Source organism: Myodes glareolus, chromosome 11 (genome assembly GCF_982192425.1).
Source record: "Myodes glareolus chromosome 11, mMyoGla1.1, whole genome shotgun sequence".
Classification (NCBI taxonomy): domain Eukaryota; kingdom Metazoa; phylum Chordata; class Mammalia; order Rodentia; family Cricetidae; genus Myodes; species Myodes glareolus.
The window spans coordinates 44,677,278-44,692,403 of record NC_142036.1 but is presented as its reverse complement, the minus strand read 5'-3'; the positions used below and the strand labels follow the sequence as shown (position 1 = coordinate 44,692,403).

At 41.7% G+C, this 15,126-nt stretch overlaps 1 protein-coding gene across 1 annotated transcript; it reads left to right on the top strand.

The window, feature by feature from the left end:
• Nucleotides 1–804: 804 nt before the first annotated feature.
• Nucleotides 805–3,385, top strand: LOC148120497 (disintegrin and metalloproteinase domain-containing protein 29-like). The gene has a single exon (XM_087911688.1). It carries the CDS (start codon nt 997–999, stop codon nt 3,244–3,246), a length of 2,250 nt encoding a protein of 749 aa, XP_087767814.1. The 5' UTR covers nt 805–996; the 3' UTR covers nt 3,247–3,385.
• The last annotated feature ends 11,741 nt before the right edge of the window (nt 3,386–15,126 follow it).

The following is a 15,126-nucleotide window of genomic DNA, read 5'->3' as shown; positions in this document are numbered from 1 at the left end:
TTTCTGCTTTAATATTTTAGACGGGATTAAGTAAAGTCAACCATAGATTAAGAGGCAGAGCAAGCAGCAAGTTGACAGGAAGTGAACATGATTATTAAGAAAAAAACAGAGTATGATGGAGCCAGCAGGATGGATAGAGAAACACACAGGAAGTAGAAGGGAGGGACACTGAGTTTGAAGAGATTTGTTTTAGATGGGAGAGAGGAGAAGCACTGGAGAGGTCTGCGGAGGAGGAAGGGTACTTTCTCTGCCGCTCTGAACTAGCAAGTTTTCACTCCAACGTCTTGCTCCCAAGTCTCTATTGGTAAAATGGAACAAGTGAGATTTTGATACAAACAACATTTGACACTCCACTGCATGGCACAACCACAGGGACAGAGAAATCATGCCAGCTGCAGACAAACTGAGAAGCCATCAAGTTTGATAAGACACCTTGGAAGTCATTAAGAAGAGAGTTAAATAATATTAAAAGGAAAAATCTTTCCCATGTTAAGGATGGCAAATACCATAATACAAGGTGTTAGTACCCAGTATAGTGTTACTTTAGGTGAAAAGAGAAGCAGAAAATGAAAAACTAAATGACTTATCTGAGATTGACATATACCAATTATAATTACTGTCAGTCTGGTAATTCATTTTATCCTCAATAGCCACAGTGAGGTTTTGTAACAAATAAGAAAAGAGGATTGGTAGTTGTGTCAAATATGAAAAATGGACAGATAAAATACAAGTCTTAGAATTATAAATGTTTTGCTATAAATATATCCTAATTTCTCCAAGTGGCTTCCCCCTTTGTTCTCAGCCTTTGCCATAGGCTCTCCAGATCACTGAGCACACAATGCTTGGGTGAGCACAGCATTGTTATGTAACAGCATCTCTGACTTTATTCATCAGAGCTTGTCAGCCTCTTGCCTCACTCTCTTCTCCTCATGCCATGGTGTAAACTTTGGGATCTTAGTCTCGTCTGCCCCCAGTGGACTACATTTGCTTTTGTTCATGGCCCCTTTCCGGGCATCTATCTGGACTCGGGTCCTCCTGGGAGGTTCTCTCTGGCTATCTGTGCTCTGGGTACTTTTGTGCCCTGTCTGTTGTTCCCACAGCCCGCCAAAATGGCGCTTCACTACCTCTGAAGTTGTGATTCCCAGGAAGGTTCCCCAGAGGATGGGTAGAAGTGATATGCCAGCCGAGATCACCTACAGCATGCGTTTCAGGGGACAAAGACACGTGGTCCACATGAAGCTCAAGAAGACCATGATTCCTGAGAATTTGCCTGTATACACTACTAATGACCAAGGAGCCGAGCAGGAGGACTACCCATTTGTTCCTCGAGACTGTTACTTCTACAGCTACCTGGAAGGGGTCCCTGGGTCCCAGGCCACACTAGACACCTGCAATGGAGGTCTCAATGGCATGCTACAGGTGGATGACTTCACTTATGAAATCAAACCACTGGCATCTTCTTCCAAATTTGAGCATGTAATTTCTCTGCTTGTGGTGGAAGAAAGATCACTTGAGTCTAAAAGGTGTAGAAACGAAGAGCAGGTGGCAGAGGCAGATGAATCCCTTGAAGAGACGAAGCTTGTTGGAAGTCCCAGAGCAGCTCCAGTCTATTTGTGGCGCGTGCATGTCAAAGTACTACGAGTCCACTACACGATGAGTTGTGTAGTGACCAATGCGTTCAAGAATTTAACCCGTGCAGTTGAGATGATATTGATTATGAACAGCATATCAAACACCATTTACAAACTAAGTGGCATAGATGTCGTTGCAGGTGCTCTAACTATGTGGGAACAATATGACGCAGTGGATATACGCAATTATAGAGATAATATTAATGGATTTTTGACTGTAGTTGGCAATCGTCAAGAAAAAGTTAATCAACACGTCAAGATCTCCACTGCAGTTATTTTATCAGGAATTAGAGTTCAAAACGTTGACTACATGGGTCGAAAAAACACTCTGTGCAAGCGCAGAGAGGCAATATCATATGTAAATGCTGCAAGCCGCCATGCATTTATGGTGGCAATTTTTATGTCTCATTCAACAGGTCATGTTATGGGTTTAGAACATGATGCTCCAGGCTGTTATTGTTTCAGAAGAAAGAACTGTCTCATGCATGATTATCCTGTTCTCACGGATATGTTAAGTAATTGCTCCCAAGCTGCAGTACATAAGAGGATCCATGAATGGGACGAATGCCTGAGTGAAAATCGTGTTCTATATGAAAGTTATAAGTATGAAGCTCCTCGTTGTGGAAATAAGAAGGTGGACGAGACTGAGGAATGTGACTGCGGCTCCTTGAAAGAGTGCGCCTATAACAGGTGCTGTACAACCACTTGCTTCTTTACTCAAGGGAGTACTTGTAATTTAGGAGGTTGCTGTAAAGACTGTTCATTTGCACCTTTTGGAACTATGTGCAGAGACAAACTTGGCATTTGCGATCTTCCAGAATACTGTGATGGAACCTCCCAGAAATGCCCAGAAAATTTTTACATCCAGGATGGAACTCCCTGCTCACCACTAGCAGTTTGCATGTCAGGAAATTGCAGTGATCGTAATTTGCAGTGCCAAGCTCTTTTTGGATATGGAGTTAGGGATGCTGCCCCAATATGCTATAAATTAAATGCCATAGGTGATCGATTTGGAAACTGTGGAGTAACGAAACAGCGAGGAGGAAGCAAACCTCTCGCTTGTGAAGATGACGGTATTTATTGTGGACTGTTACATTGTGATGGTGTCAGTCGTGTTCCTGGTGGTGGTGAGCACACTACATTTCATCACATAAAGGTACAAGGTGTTAAAGAAGAACAGTGCTTTGGGTATGATGCACACCATGGGACAGAAGTTCCGGAAATGGGGCTTGTAGTAGACGGTGCAAATTGTGGCGCAGGGAAATTCTGCAGAGGTAAAGCCTGTATTTTTCATCAAAACTTTAATTTTAATTGCAACATCAGCCACTGTAATTTCAGAGGGGTATGTAACAACAGAGGCAACTGTCACTGTAAGCAAGGTTGGCAGCCACCAACCTGTGAACAAAGAGGAGCAGGTGGCAGTGTAGACAGTGGCCCTACACTTTCCTCTAAGAAAAGGATTCGAGCTAAAATACACGTGAGTGTGAACAAGATAATGCTTGTTTTATTTACTCGTATGGCTCTTATCTTGGTGTCACTTCTTTTTGGTGGAATTTCAAAAGCAATAATAGCTATAGACACCAGAAAGGGACATCATCCTGAAAAGGGTAATTGATTTCATTCCATACGATCTGGAGCCACACAACAGAAAAAATCATGTCGATCACTACAAGAAATTATCAATGATTTCCTCTGACAGCCGTGTAACTTTCCCAAGTCTGAGATTTTCATCATGAAATAAAATCACCGAGGAGTTAAAATTGTGCCTCTATGTTTAAATTTGTGCTTTATAGTTGTTTCTTAAAATCTCACTTTCTCCTCTGCTCTCCTCTCCTCTCCTCTGCTCTCCTCTCCTCTCCTCTCCTCTGCTCTCCTCTCCTCTGCTCTCCTCTCCTCTGCTCTCCTCTCCTCTCCTCTCCTCTCCATTGAGTAAGGACCCTTAAGAAATTCCACACTAGCTCAGAATTGAAAACACTAGAGAGTTATTTATTTAGGGATACACTCACAGATCACAACCTGTGGAATGAGGATCAAAAAACAAATCCCACAGCCTGAAAAGAGGCCCGACACGTGATTATAAATAGTATAGTAGGCATAAATAGTATAAGAGGCGACACACAAGTGGGCAGGTAACTTAAAGGCTACTGGCTGTAAGAATTCATACAACACTCCCTCCATCCTCCTTTTTCCTCCCCCCTTCTTTCTCTATTTGCAAATGTGGGTGCAGATGCTTGTGGAGGCCAGAGTCAGAGTTCTTGGAGCCAGAGTTGCAGGTAGCTGTGAGTAACCCGTCGTGGATGCTGAGAACCAAACTCTGGGTCTCTACAGGAGCAGTAAACAGTCTTAACTTTAGTTGTGTCTTAATATCACATAATTCACCGCGTCTGAGGTTTCATTTTGATTTTAATTGTTTTTGCCCAGTTTTGTGGTGCTGAGCAGCACAGTCAAGAACCCCGAGCCTTACCCAAGCCAGGTAAATGCCCTGCCACTCTCCTGTGCCCCAACATTTGGTCACATTCTTTATACTCCTATATGTAAATCCATCTTTCAGATCATTTTTCATGAAAAAAGAAAATATTTTTATGATGTTCATGTTTAAAGTTTTCTAGATGTCTCTTGTCAAATATGGGCTGCATTAGTGTGTGCTACTGTGAGCATTGCCATGGTCTGTTTGCAACCGTATTAGACTATTTTCTGTTTTATTGTTAATGTAAAATTAGCCTCAAGTGGGACATTTGTGAATTTAATGGATGCATGAATAAAGAAGCATTCATGTTTATGGACATCAGAATTTCAGTAGCGGTGCTGAACTTTGCTCTGTGACAATGGGAAAATTCTTTGTTTTGTCAAATATCCACGGATTACACTCAGCAGCCAAGATGAGATGCACTCCCTCAAAAGTATCAAAATTGATGCAGTACCTTCAATAATGCTGGGGTAGTTTACATGCTGAATACACACACTAGCTCCTACCATTGGCTTTAGGTTGTACAGTGCCAGGAGCTACAGTTGCAGGAGAGTGTGGAACAGGAACAAGTCCTGTCGTTGTAGGTGTGGTTGGAAACCACCAACAAAGAGGATGAGGTAGCAGTGAAGATGGGGGCCTTCCACCTTATAGGCAAAAGGTTGAGAACCAGGATATCCATGCGTGTAAACCAGGCACTTATTCTGACACTTGCTCACTTCGTTGTTTTGATGGTCTCAGTGCTTGCTTGCTGACCTTCCTAAAGGAAAGGGGGCCTTGTGGGAGAGGGGAAAACATCAAAAGGAGAATTGAAAGTAGTAATTCTTTTAACAAACCAGAGGAAGTTACATTTGAAGGAAATCACTGTCCGCTACAGGAAGGAGTCACCATGATCCCTGTGACAAGCTCATACTCTCCGAGAAGCCTGGCGTTTTCGTCTTGAAATGAACTGATGGCGGAATTAGAAAGTGGGCTTCCACGTTTAAACTCATCTCAAACATAACTTCTGAAGGTTATTCTTTTGTCTTTGTTTTGCTTGGTTTTCTTTATACTGGACTGTCCTGTGTCGTATTTCAATGTCTGCTTATGCTTCCCTTGTGCCTAGATAAGAGACAGAACTTCCAAAGTCACAAGGGGAACTGCACACATTCTAAGGCCAGTCCTCCCGGTTTCCAGATGATCCCTCACTGAATTTAAAAGGATTAGCACCTACCAATATTAATGCTGTCATGGTATTTAAAATGGATGGTATTAAGATTTTTATATTTGTCCCTTTTACTGCTAGTATAAACTGGTAAGCATTTGGAAGGACGTATGCCAGTGATGTAGGGAGAAGTATGAAAGCATTTTGTTTTAGGCATCTGGAATTTCAACAGTAGTTCTGAACCTTGCCAAGCAGCTATCTACAGTCATATTTTCAGGCCTTGGAGGACGATATTCCTAGATGAAATATACTATGGCTACATATTGTTGAAATATAGACCACACATAAGGAAATGATGGAACATTCTAGGGACTGAATACACAGCCACGTCTAGGCTACCTTCTTTTTTTCTTTTTTTCTTTATTTATTTTTCTATTCAAAAATTTACACTTTCTCCCCTCCTCCCATTCCCCTTCTGCTCCCCTACCCACCCGTCTCCCTCCCCCTCCCTCCTTAAGAGAGGGCAGGGAACCCTGCCCTGTGGAAAATCCAAGGTCCTTCCCACTACATCCAGGCCTAGGAAGCTGTACATCCAAATAGACTAGGGTCCCAGAAAGCCACTACATACAGTAGAAACAAGTCCAAGTGCCTTTATCAATGGCTTCTCAGTCAGGCCCCATTTTCAGCCACATTCAGAGAGTCAGGTTTGATTGCATGCTCGTTCAGTCCCAGTCCAGCTGGATTTGGTGAGCTCCCATTAGAACAGGCACACTGTCTCAGTGGGTGGACCAGCCCCTCGCGGGCCAGACTTTCTTGCTCATCTTCTCCCTCCTTCTGCTCTTCAGCTGGACCTTGGGGGCTCAGTCCGTCGCTCTGATGAGGGACTTTGTCTCTATCTCCATCCGTAGCCGGACGGAGATTCTATGGTGATATTCAAGATAATCATCAGTGTGATAATGGGTCAAAGCCAGTTCAGGCACCCTCTACTCTGCTGCCCAAGGACCTAGCTGGGGACATCTCCGTGGACACCTGGGATCCCTTCTAGAGCCAAGTCTCTTGCCAACCCTAAAATGGCTCCCTTAATGTAGATATCTTCTTCCCTGCTCCTATATCCGCCCTTCCTCCATCTCCACCCTCCCTCTCCCCCAAGCTCTCGCCAGTCTTTCCCTTCTCCCTTCTCGCTCCCCCTCTCTCCTTTCCCCAATCCCACCCCCACCTCTACCCCTACCCCCATGCTCCCAACTTTTGCCCGGCAATCTTGTTTGCTTCCAATTTCCAAGAGAATCGATATATGGTTTTTCTTTGGGTTCACCTTGTTATTTGGCTTCTCTAGGCTTGTGAACTATAGGCTTAATGTCCTTTGTTTATGGCTAGAGTCCGCTAATGAGTGAATACATTCCATATTCATCTTTTTGGGGTCTGGGTTATCTCACTCAGGATAGTGTTTTCTATTTCCATCCATTTGCATGAAAAATTCAAAATGTCATTATTTTTTACCACTGAATAGTACTGTAATGTGTATATATTCCACATTTTTTTTATCCATTCTTCCATTGAGGGGCATGTTTCTAGGTTGTTTCCAGGATCTGGCAGTTACAAATAATGCTGCTATATACAAAGTTGAACAAATGCTTTTGTAGTATTATTGGGCATCTCTTGGGTATATTCCCAAGAGTGGTATTGTTGGATCCTGAGGTAGATCGATTCCCAATTTCCTGAGAAACCCCCACACTGATTTCCAAAGTGGTTGCACAAGTTTGCATTCCCACCAACAATGGATGAGTGTTCCCCTCACTCCACATCCTCTCATCATAGGCTATCATTGGTGGTTTTGATTTTAGTCATTCTGACAGTTGTAAGATGGTATCTCAAAGTTGTTTTGATTTGCATTTCCCTGATCGCTAAGGAGGTTGTACATGACCTTAAGTGTCTTTTGGCCATTTGAACTTCGTCTGCTGAGAATTCTCTTTTCAGTTCAGTACCCCATTTTTTAATTGGGTTAATTAGAATTTTCATGTCTTGAGTTCTTTATATATTTTGGAGATCAGACCTTTGTCTGATGCAGGATTGGTGAAGATCTTCTCCCATTCAGTAGGATGCCTTTTTGTCTTATTGACAGTGTCCCTTTGCTTTACAGAAGCTTCTCAGTTTCAGGAGGTCCCATTTATTCACTGTTGCTGTTGATGTCTGTGCTACTGGGGTTATACATAGGAGGTGGTCTCCTGTGCTCATGTGTTGCAGTCTACTTCCCACTTTCTCCTCTATCAAGTTCAGTGTGGTCAGATTTATATTGAGGTCTTTAATCCACTTGGACTTGAGTTTTGTGCATGGTGATAGATATGGATCTATTTTCATTCTTCTACAGGTTGACATCCAGTTATGCCAGCACCATTTGTTAAATATTCTATCTTTCTTCCATTGTATAGCTTTAGCTCCCTTGTCAAAAATCAGGTGTTCATAAGTTTGTGGGTTAATACCCGGGTCTTCTATTCGATTCCGTAGGTCGACTTCTCTGTTGTTATGCCAATACCAAGCTGTTTTCAATACTGTTGCCCTGTAATACAGTTTGAAGTCAGGGATGGTAATGCCTCCAGAGGTTCCTTTATTGTATAAGATTGTTTTGGCTATCCTGGGTTTTTTGTTTTTCCATATAAAGTTGATTATTGTTCTCTCAAGGTCTGTGAAGAATTTTGTTGGGATTTTGATAGGGATTGCGTTGAATTTATAGATTGCCTTTGGTGGAACTGCCATTTTTACTATGTTGATCCTACCCATCCAAGAGCATGGGAGATCCTTCCATTTTCTGGTGTCCTCTTCAGTTTCTTTCTTCAAAGCCTTAAAGTTCTTGTCAAATAGATCCTTCACTTCCTTGGTTAGTGTAACCCCAAGATACTTTATGCTATTTGTGGCTATTGTGAAAGGTGAAGTTTCTCTGATTTCCCTTTCTGCTTCTCTATCCTTTGTGTATAGGAGGACTACTGATTTTTTTTTAGTTGATCTTGTATCCTGCCACATCACTGAAGGTATTTATCAGCTGTAGGAGTTCTTTGGAAGAGTTTTTGGGGTCACTGATGTACACAATCATATCATCTGCAAGTAACGAAAGTTTGACTTCTTCCTTTCCGATTCGAATCCCCTTGATCTCCTTATATTGTCTTATTGCTATTGCTAGAACTTCAAGCACTATGTTGAAGAGATATGGAGAGAGTGGACATCCTTGTCTTGTTCCTGATTTTATTGGAATGGCTTTGAGTTTCTCTCCATTTAATTTGATATTAGCTGTTGGTTTGCTGTATATTGCTTTTATTATATTTAGATATGATCCTTGTATCCCTACCCCGAAGACCTTTATCATAAAGGGGTGTTGAACTTTGTCAAATGCTTTTTAGCATCTAATGAAACAATCATACGGTTTTTTTTCTTTCAGTTTATTTATATGATGGATTACATTGATAGATTTTCATATGTTGAACCAGCCCTGCATCTCTGGGATGAAGCCTACTGATAGTAATGGATTATTTTTTTGATGTGTTCTTGGATTCGGTTCTCCAGTAATTTTATTGAGAATTTTTGCAGCGATGTCCATGAGCAACATTGGTCTGTAATTCTCTATCTTGGTTGAGTCTTTGTGTGGTTTTGGTATCAGGGTAACCGTAGCTTCATAAAAAGAGTTTGATAATGACTACTCCATTTCTATTACGTGAAACACCTTAAGGAGTATAGGTATCGGCTCTTCTTGGAATTTCTGGTAAATTTCTTCATTAAAACCACCTGGTCCTGGGATTTTTTTTTGGTTGGGAGGCTTTTTTTATGACAGCTTCTATTTCCTCATGACTTATAGGTCTATTTAAATTGTTCACTGGTCTTGATTTAATTTTGGTATATTGTATTTATCTAGAAACAAGTCCATTTCCTTTACATTTTCCAACTTTGTGGCATATTGGCCTTTGTAGTACGACCTAATGATTCTCTGAATTTCCTCAGTGTCTGTTGTTATGTCCCCTTTTTCATTTCTGATCATGTTAATTTCTGCGTTCCCTTACTGCATTTTTATTAGTTTGGATAGGGGCTTGCCAATCTTGTTGATTTTCTCAAAAAAACAGCCCTTTGTTTCATTGATTCTTTGGATTGTTTTCTGTGTTTCTATTTTGTTGATTTTAGCCCTCAGTTTGATTATTTCCAGTCTTCTACTCCTCCAGGGTGAGTCTGCTTCTTTTTTTTTTTCCTAGAGCGTTCAGCTGTGCTGTTAAGTCTCTAATGTGAGATTTCTCCGTTTTTGTTGTTGTTGTTGTTGTTGTTGTTGCTGTTTTTAATGTGGGCACTTAGTGCTATGAACTTTCCTCTTAGCATTGCTTTTATAGTGTCCCATAGGTTTGGGTATGTTGTGTCTTCATTTTCATTGAATTTAAGGAAGACTTTAATTTCTTTCTTGATTTCTTCCCTGACCCAGGGGTGGTTCAGTAGTTGACTGTTCAGTTTCCATGAATTTGTAGGCTTTCTGGGGGTAGAATTGTTTTTCAATTCTAACTTTATTCCATGGTGATCTGATAAGATACAGGTAGTTACTAAATTTTTTTTTTGTATCTGTGGAAATTTGCTTTGTTACCGAGTATGTGATCAATTTTTGAGAAGGTTCCATGAGATGCTGAGAAGAAGGTATATTCTTTCCTATTTGGGTGGTGTTCTATAGATGTCTGTTAAGTCCATTTGATTCATTACCTCCAGTAGTTCTCTTATTTTTCTGTTAGGTTTCTGTCTGGTTGATCTGTCCATTGGTGAGAGAGGAGTGTTGAAGACTCCTACTATTAGTGTGTGGGGTTTGATGTGTGCTTTGAGTTCAAGTAATGTTTCTTTTACATATGTGGGTGCTTTTATATTAGGGGCATAGATATTCAGGATTGAGACTTCACCCTGATGAATTGTTCCTGTTATGAGTATAAAGTGTCCATCTCCATCTCTTCTGATTGATTTTAGTTTGAAGTCAATTTTGTTAGATATTAGTATAGCCACTCCTGCTTGTTTCTTAGGTCCATTTGATTGAAAAACCTTTTCCCAACCTTTTACTCTGAGTAAATGTGTGCCTTTGTGGTGGAGGTGTGTTTTTTGTAAGCAGCAGAATGTTGGGTCCTGCTTTTTCATCCATTCTCTTAACCTGTGCCTTTTTATAGGTGAATTGAGACCATTGATACTAAATGATATTAATGACCAATTGTTGTTAATTCCAGTTATTTATTTATTTTTTGGTGGTAGAGTTTGTGTATTTCCCTTCTTTGGGTTGTGCTTGTGGAGGGTTGTTAGTTATCTAAGTTATTGTGGGTGTTGTTGGGTTCTTTGGGTTGTGATTTTCCTTCTATTACTTTATGTAAGGCTGGGTTTGTGGCTATGTTTTGTTTAAATTTGATTTTATCCTGGAATATTTTGTTTTCTCCATTGATAGTGAACGATAGCTTGGCTGGGTATAGTAGTCTGGGCTTGCATCCATGGTCTCTTAGTTTCTGCAGCACATCTATCCAAGTCCTTCTGGCTTTCATGGTTTCCATAGAGAAGTCAGGTGTAATTCTGATAGGTTTACCTTTATATGTTACTTGACCTTTTTTCTTTGCTGCCCTTAATATTCTTTCTTTATTCTGTATGTTTTGTGTTTTGATTATTATATGGCAAGGGGATTTTTTTTTTGATTCAGTCTATTCGGTGTTCTGTATGCTTCTTGTACCTTCATAGCAATATCCTTCTTTAGGTTGGGAAAGTTTTCTTCTATAATTTTGTTGAATATATTTTCTGGGCCTTTGAAGTGTAATTCTTCTCCTTCTTCTACCCCTATTATTCTTAGGTTTGGTCTTTTCATGGTGTCCCAGATTTCCTGGATGTTTTGTGTTACGAATTTGTTGGATTTGCTGTTTTCTTTGATCAATGAGTTTATTTCTTCTATAGTATCTTCAGTGTCTGAGATTATTTCTTCTATCTCTTGTATTCTGTTGGTTATACTTGTCTCTGTAGTCCCTGTTCATTTACCCAGATTTTCCATATCTAGCTGTCCCTTGGTTTGTGTTTTCTTCATTACCTCCATTTCAGTTTTCAAGCCTTGAACTATTTCCATTACCTGTTTGATTGCTTTTTCTTGGTTTCCTAGGGTATCTTTGAGAGATTTATTCATTTCTTCAAACTTTTTGTTATTCTTCTGATCCATTTCTTTAAGGGAGTTTTTCACTTTCTGTTTAAGGGACTCTATCACTTTCATAATATTACATTTAAAGTCTATTTCTTCTTCATCTTCTGGATTAGGGTGTTCAAGTCTTCCTGTTGTATGTTCGCTGGATTCTGGTGTTATCATGTTGTTTTTCAGATTATTGGAGGAATTCTTGTATTGGTGCCTGCCCATCTCTTCCTTCAAATGCCCTCCAAAAGGACAGATCTTTTGGTACAGGATCCAGGCCACTTACTGGACAGGGACCTCGCAGACAAAAGGGCACGCTTGCTGGTTGCAAGCTCAGTGGAACAAAGAAAGTTCTGCAGCAGTTGCCCTCACCACTTTGTCCCCAGACCCTCAGCCCCAAAGCAGGCTGAGTTGGGGAATCCTATGACCCCACAGATGGAGAGGGGTGCTTGCGGGGGAAGCTGGGATGGGATAAGAAGAGTAAGGCAGCAGCCAGGGGAAAGCCCCTGCTGAATGGTCAGAAAGTCTAGGGGAATGGGGGGTGCCTGAGCTCCCCCTTCCGGGGAGTCAGGCGGGCTGCTGGTTGGGCACTCACTCACCCCTCCAGAAGGATGGATCTTCTGGTACAGGATCTGGGCCACTTGCTGGACAGGGACCTTGCAGATCTACATTCTCATTCTCATTCCTGGACTGTGCTATATTCCACACTCAGTCTTTGACATTTTTACAATTACTTCAGCACACAAGGAATCAGCAGGTAAGATTTTCAATTATTTAATTCCTTCCTGAAACTTCTTACGTTTGAAATCATAGGATCATGTATGTCAGTTCCCCAAATTACACAAACACAGGGTGTGTAAATTAAATTTGCATAACTATATGAGGTTTACTGATAAAATTTGGGGGGGAAAGTGGTGTAGGAGGTCCTTTTGTTTATGTATTGCTTTCATTGCTTAATCAATAAATTATAAACTGCTTGGCCTGATAGGGCAGAACTTAGGTAGGCAGAGAAGACAGAACTGAATTCTGGGAGGAAGGAAGCAGAGTCAGAGAGAGCCTCCATGGAGACCCCAGGTCAGACATGCTGAATCTTTCCTGGTAAGCCATGACCTCGTGGTGACATACAGATTATTAGAAATGGGTTAAATCAAGATGTGAGAATTAGGCAATAAGAGGCTAGAGATAATGGGGAGCAGTAATTTAATTAATACAATTTCTGTGTGGTTATTTTGGGTGTAAGCTACTTGGGCAGCCGAGTCAAACAAAGGGACCCTCTCTCCAACAACAGAAGAGTTTAGGATGAATCATTTCAGAAGTAATTTCACAGAATATGTGATGGCAATGAGAAGCCTACTCCCGCCTTTGAAGTCAAAGTCTTGAAGCAAATGCCTTTTCTGAATCAGACCTCTACTTTGGGGTTGCCATCAAAAGAGAAAGAAGGGTTAAGAAGCAAGAGAACCAGTGTGGTTGACACTTGTGACAGTCATTTTTAATCACCAACTTGATACAATCTATAATCGGTTGGGATGGGCATCTCAGTGAGGGATCGACTAGATGAGGTTGGCCTGTGGGCATATGTGTGGAAGATTATCTTAGCTTTGTTAATTAATGTGGGAAGACACCTCCACTGTGGCTGGCACCCTTCCCTAGGAAGTGGGTTTCAAACTCTGTGGAATGTAGAAAATGACCAGATACTAGCTAGTACTCCTGCTCGGTACCCTGCTCTCTGCTCCAGACTGTGGACGTGATATGACTCAATGCTTCCAATTCTTGCTACCTTGACTTTCCTGCAGAGATGGACCATAACCTGGAATTGTGAGCCACGCCAGCACTTAGGTTGCTTTCCCCAGGATTTCTTATCATAGCAGCAGGAAAGGAAGCTGAGACCATTTACAGCATTAGAGTTTGTCCATTTTCTATCGGGCTCTGTGTGAGCTGCAGCCTTTTGCTCAAGTGGCTCATGTGGAAGAAGAGTCCTCTGTGTTTTCATTGAAGACAGAGCACCTCAAACATTAGCAGCTGGGTTTGTGCCTGACACTGCCAGCTACAGAAACCAAGACAGGATGGCCCTTTACCAACGAGACTGTATCTGCTTGATCCAGTGTTAGCTGGAAGTGATCATTTTGTCTGTGTTTGAGCAGGCTGTTGTTCAAGTGTCATAACCGTGGTCCCTGAAACCATCCATATGTCTCAGTTTCCTCTTTTATAATAGGTGTTCATACTGTCACTGAGCTGTCTTGTATTTGGGAAGGAGTTTTGGTTCCCTGAAGCTGCTTGTCTTCCTAGAGTTCTGTAGAGCTGTAAGTTTAAGTTGCACGTGTTTCTGGTCTATTCAATATTATTATCTTAGAAATAGTGGAGTAACTAACGTCAGGCAGGATGCAATGTATTGAATGGTATTCGAACCCACGATCTATAGTCTCTCCTCATCCTCACCGTTCCACTGTTTCCAGAACTTTGATGCCTTCATGGGACTATCCGTTTGGTATGTAATTTAAAATTTTTAAATTATTTTCTGCTTGGTACATCTGAGGATTGGACTGGGGACATCATGCACACTAGTGTCCTGACACTGAGCCATATCCTCAACCCACCTCACGATTCCTGTCAGTACAGACCCACAGCACCCTTCAAGATCACATGGGATACTGGTTTGACGAGGCAAAGGAGACAGAAGTGATGATACAAAATACCCTCCTGGTGAATGGCACATGTGAACTTCAGATTAGGCCGGGGGTTTGCTGACTGTGCCTTTGACATCTCAAGACAGAAGAGAGCGAGCAGCTACCCTCTGTTAAAGAGAGTTTGCAAGATTGTTACCATAGATTTTCACAGTCCTTACGTTGAACTTCGAGAGACCATTGACCACCAGTGTTGAGGCTGTGAAATAATAGTACAGCTCCTGTGTTCTGAAGGGACTCCTCACCATGTGTGAACTAGTGGAAAAGAAGCATACATATCAGAGAGGTAAGATAGGAGACGGACTACTGTAAGTCACTCGTGACACACAAAGAACTCTGAAAAATCTATTCTGTCGGGGGGAAGGGGGGCAGAGAGATGGCACAGCACTTAAGCTTTGGCTATTTTTCCAGAAGACCTGGGTTCAATTCCCAGCACCCACATGGTGGCTCACTACTATCTGTAACTCTAAGTCCATGGGACATGAAGACCTATTCTGGCCTCTGTGGGCATTGTATACATGTGGTGCACATTCATACCTACATGTCAAACACACACACACACACACACACACACACACACACACACAATTGTACATATTCTAATGATTGCTATGAGATGATACAGCTAGAGGGATGGGATGTCCAGTCCACGAGCAAGCAGTTCTGGGTTAAATGAGCAGGTTAAGCAAGCCACAAAGAGAGAACCAGTAAGCCTGGACTCCAGTTCTTGCCCAGACTCCCTCAACTATGACCTGTGATCTGAAAGTGGTAAATAAGTACAATAAGTAAAATAAGCCCTTTCCTCCCCAACTTGCTTTGGTTCATGGTGTTTATCACAATAGAAACTCCAACTAAAGCAGAAATTGCTACCAGGTCATAGAGTATTGCTGTAACAGACCTGACCACATGCTTTGGGGAGGGTACCGTGGCGTTCAAGGTTTGGGCTGGCAAATTGATCTCATCCTAAGAGCTCAGCGCACTCTTCTGTGGGAGCTTAGAAGGTCAGAATGCTGAGGTGTGGCTTGTGCAGAGTGCCTCAGAGAAGATCTGAA

Bases quoted from the DNA above. Each gene is read 5' to 3' on its own strand.
- LOC148120497 (XM_087911688.1), top strand. From the start codon at position 997: ATGGCCCCTTTCCGGGCATCTATCTGGACTCGGGTCCTCCTGGGAGGT.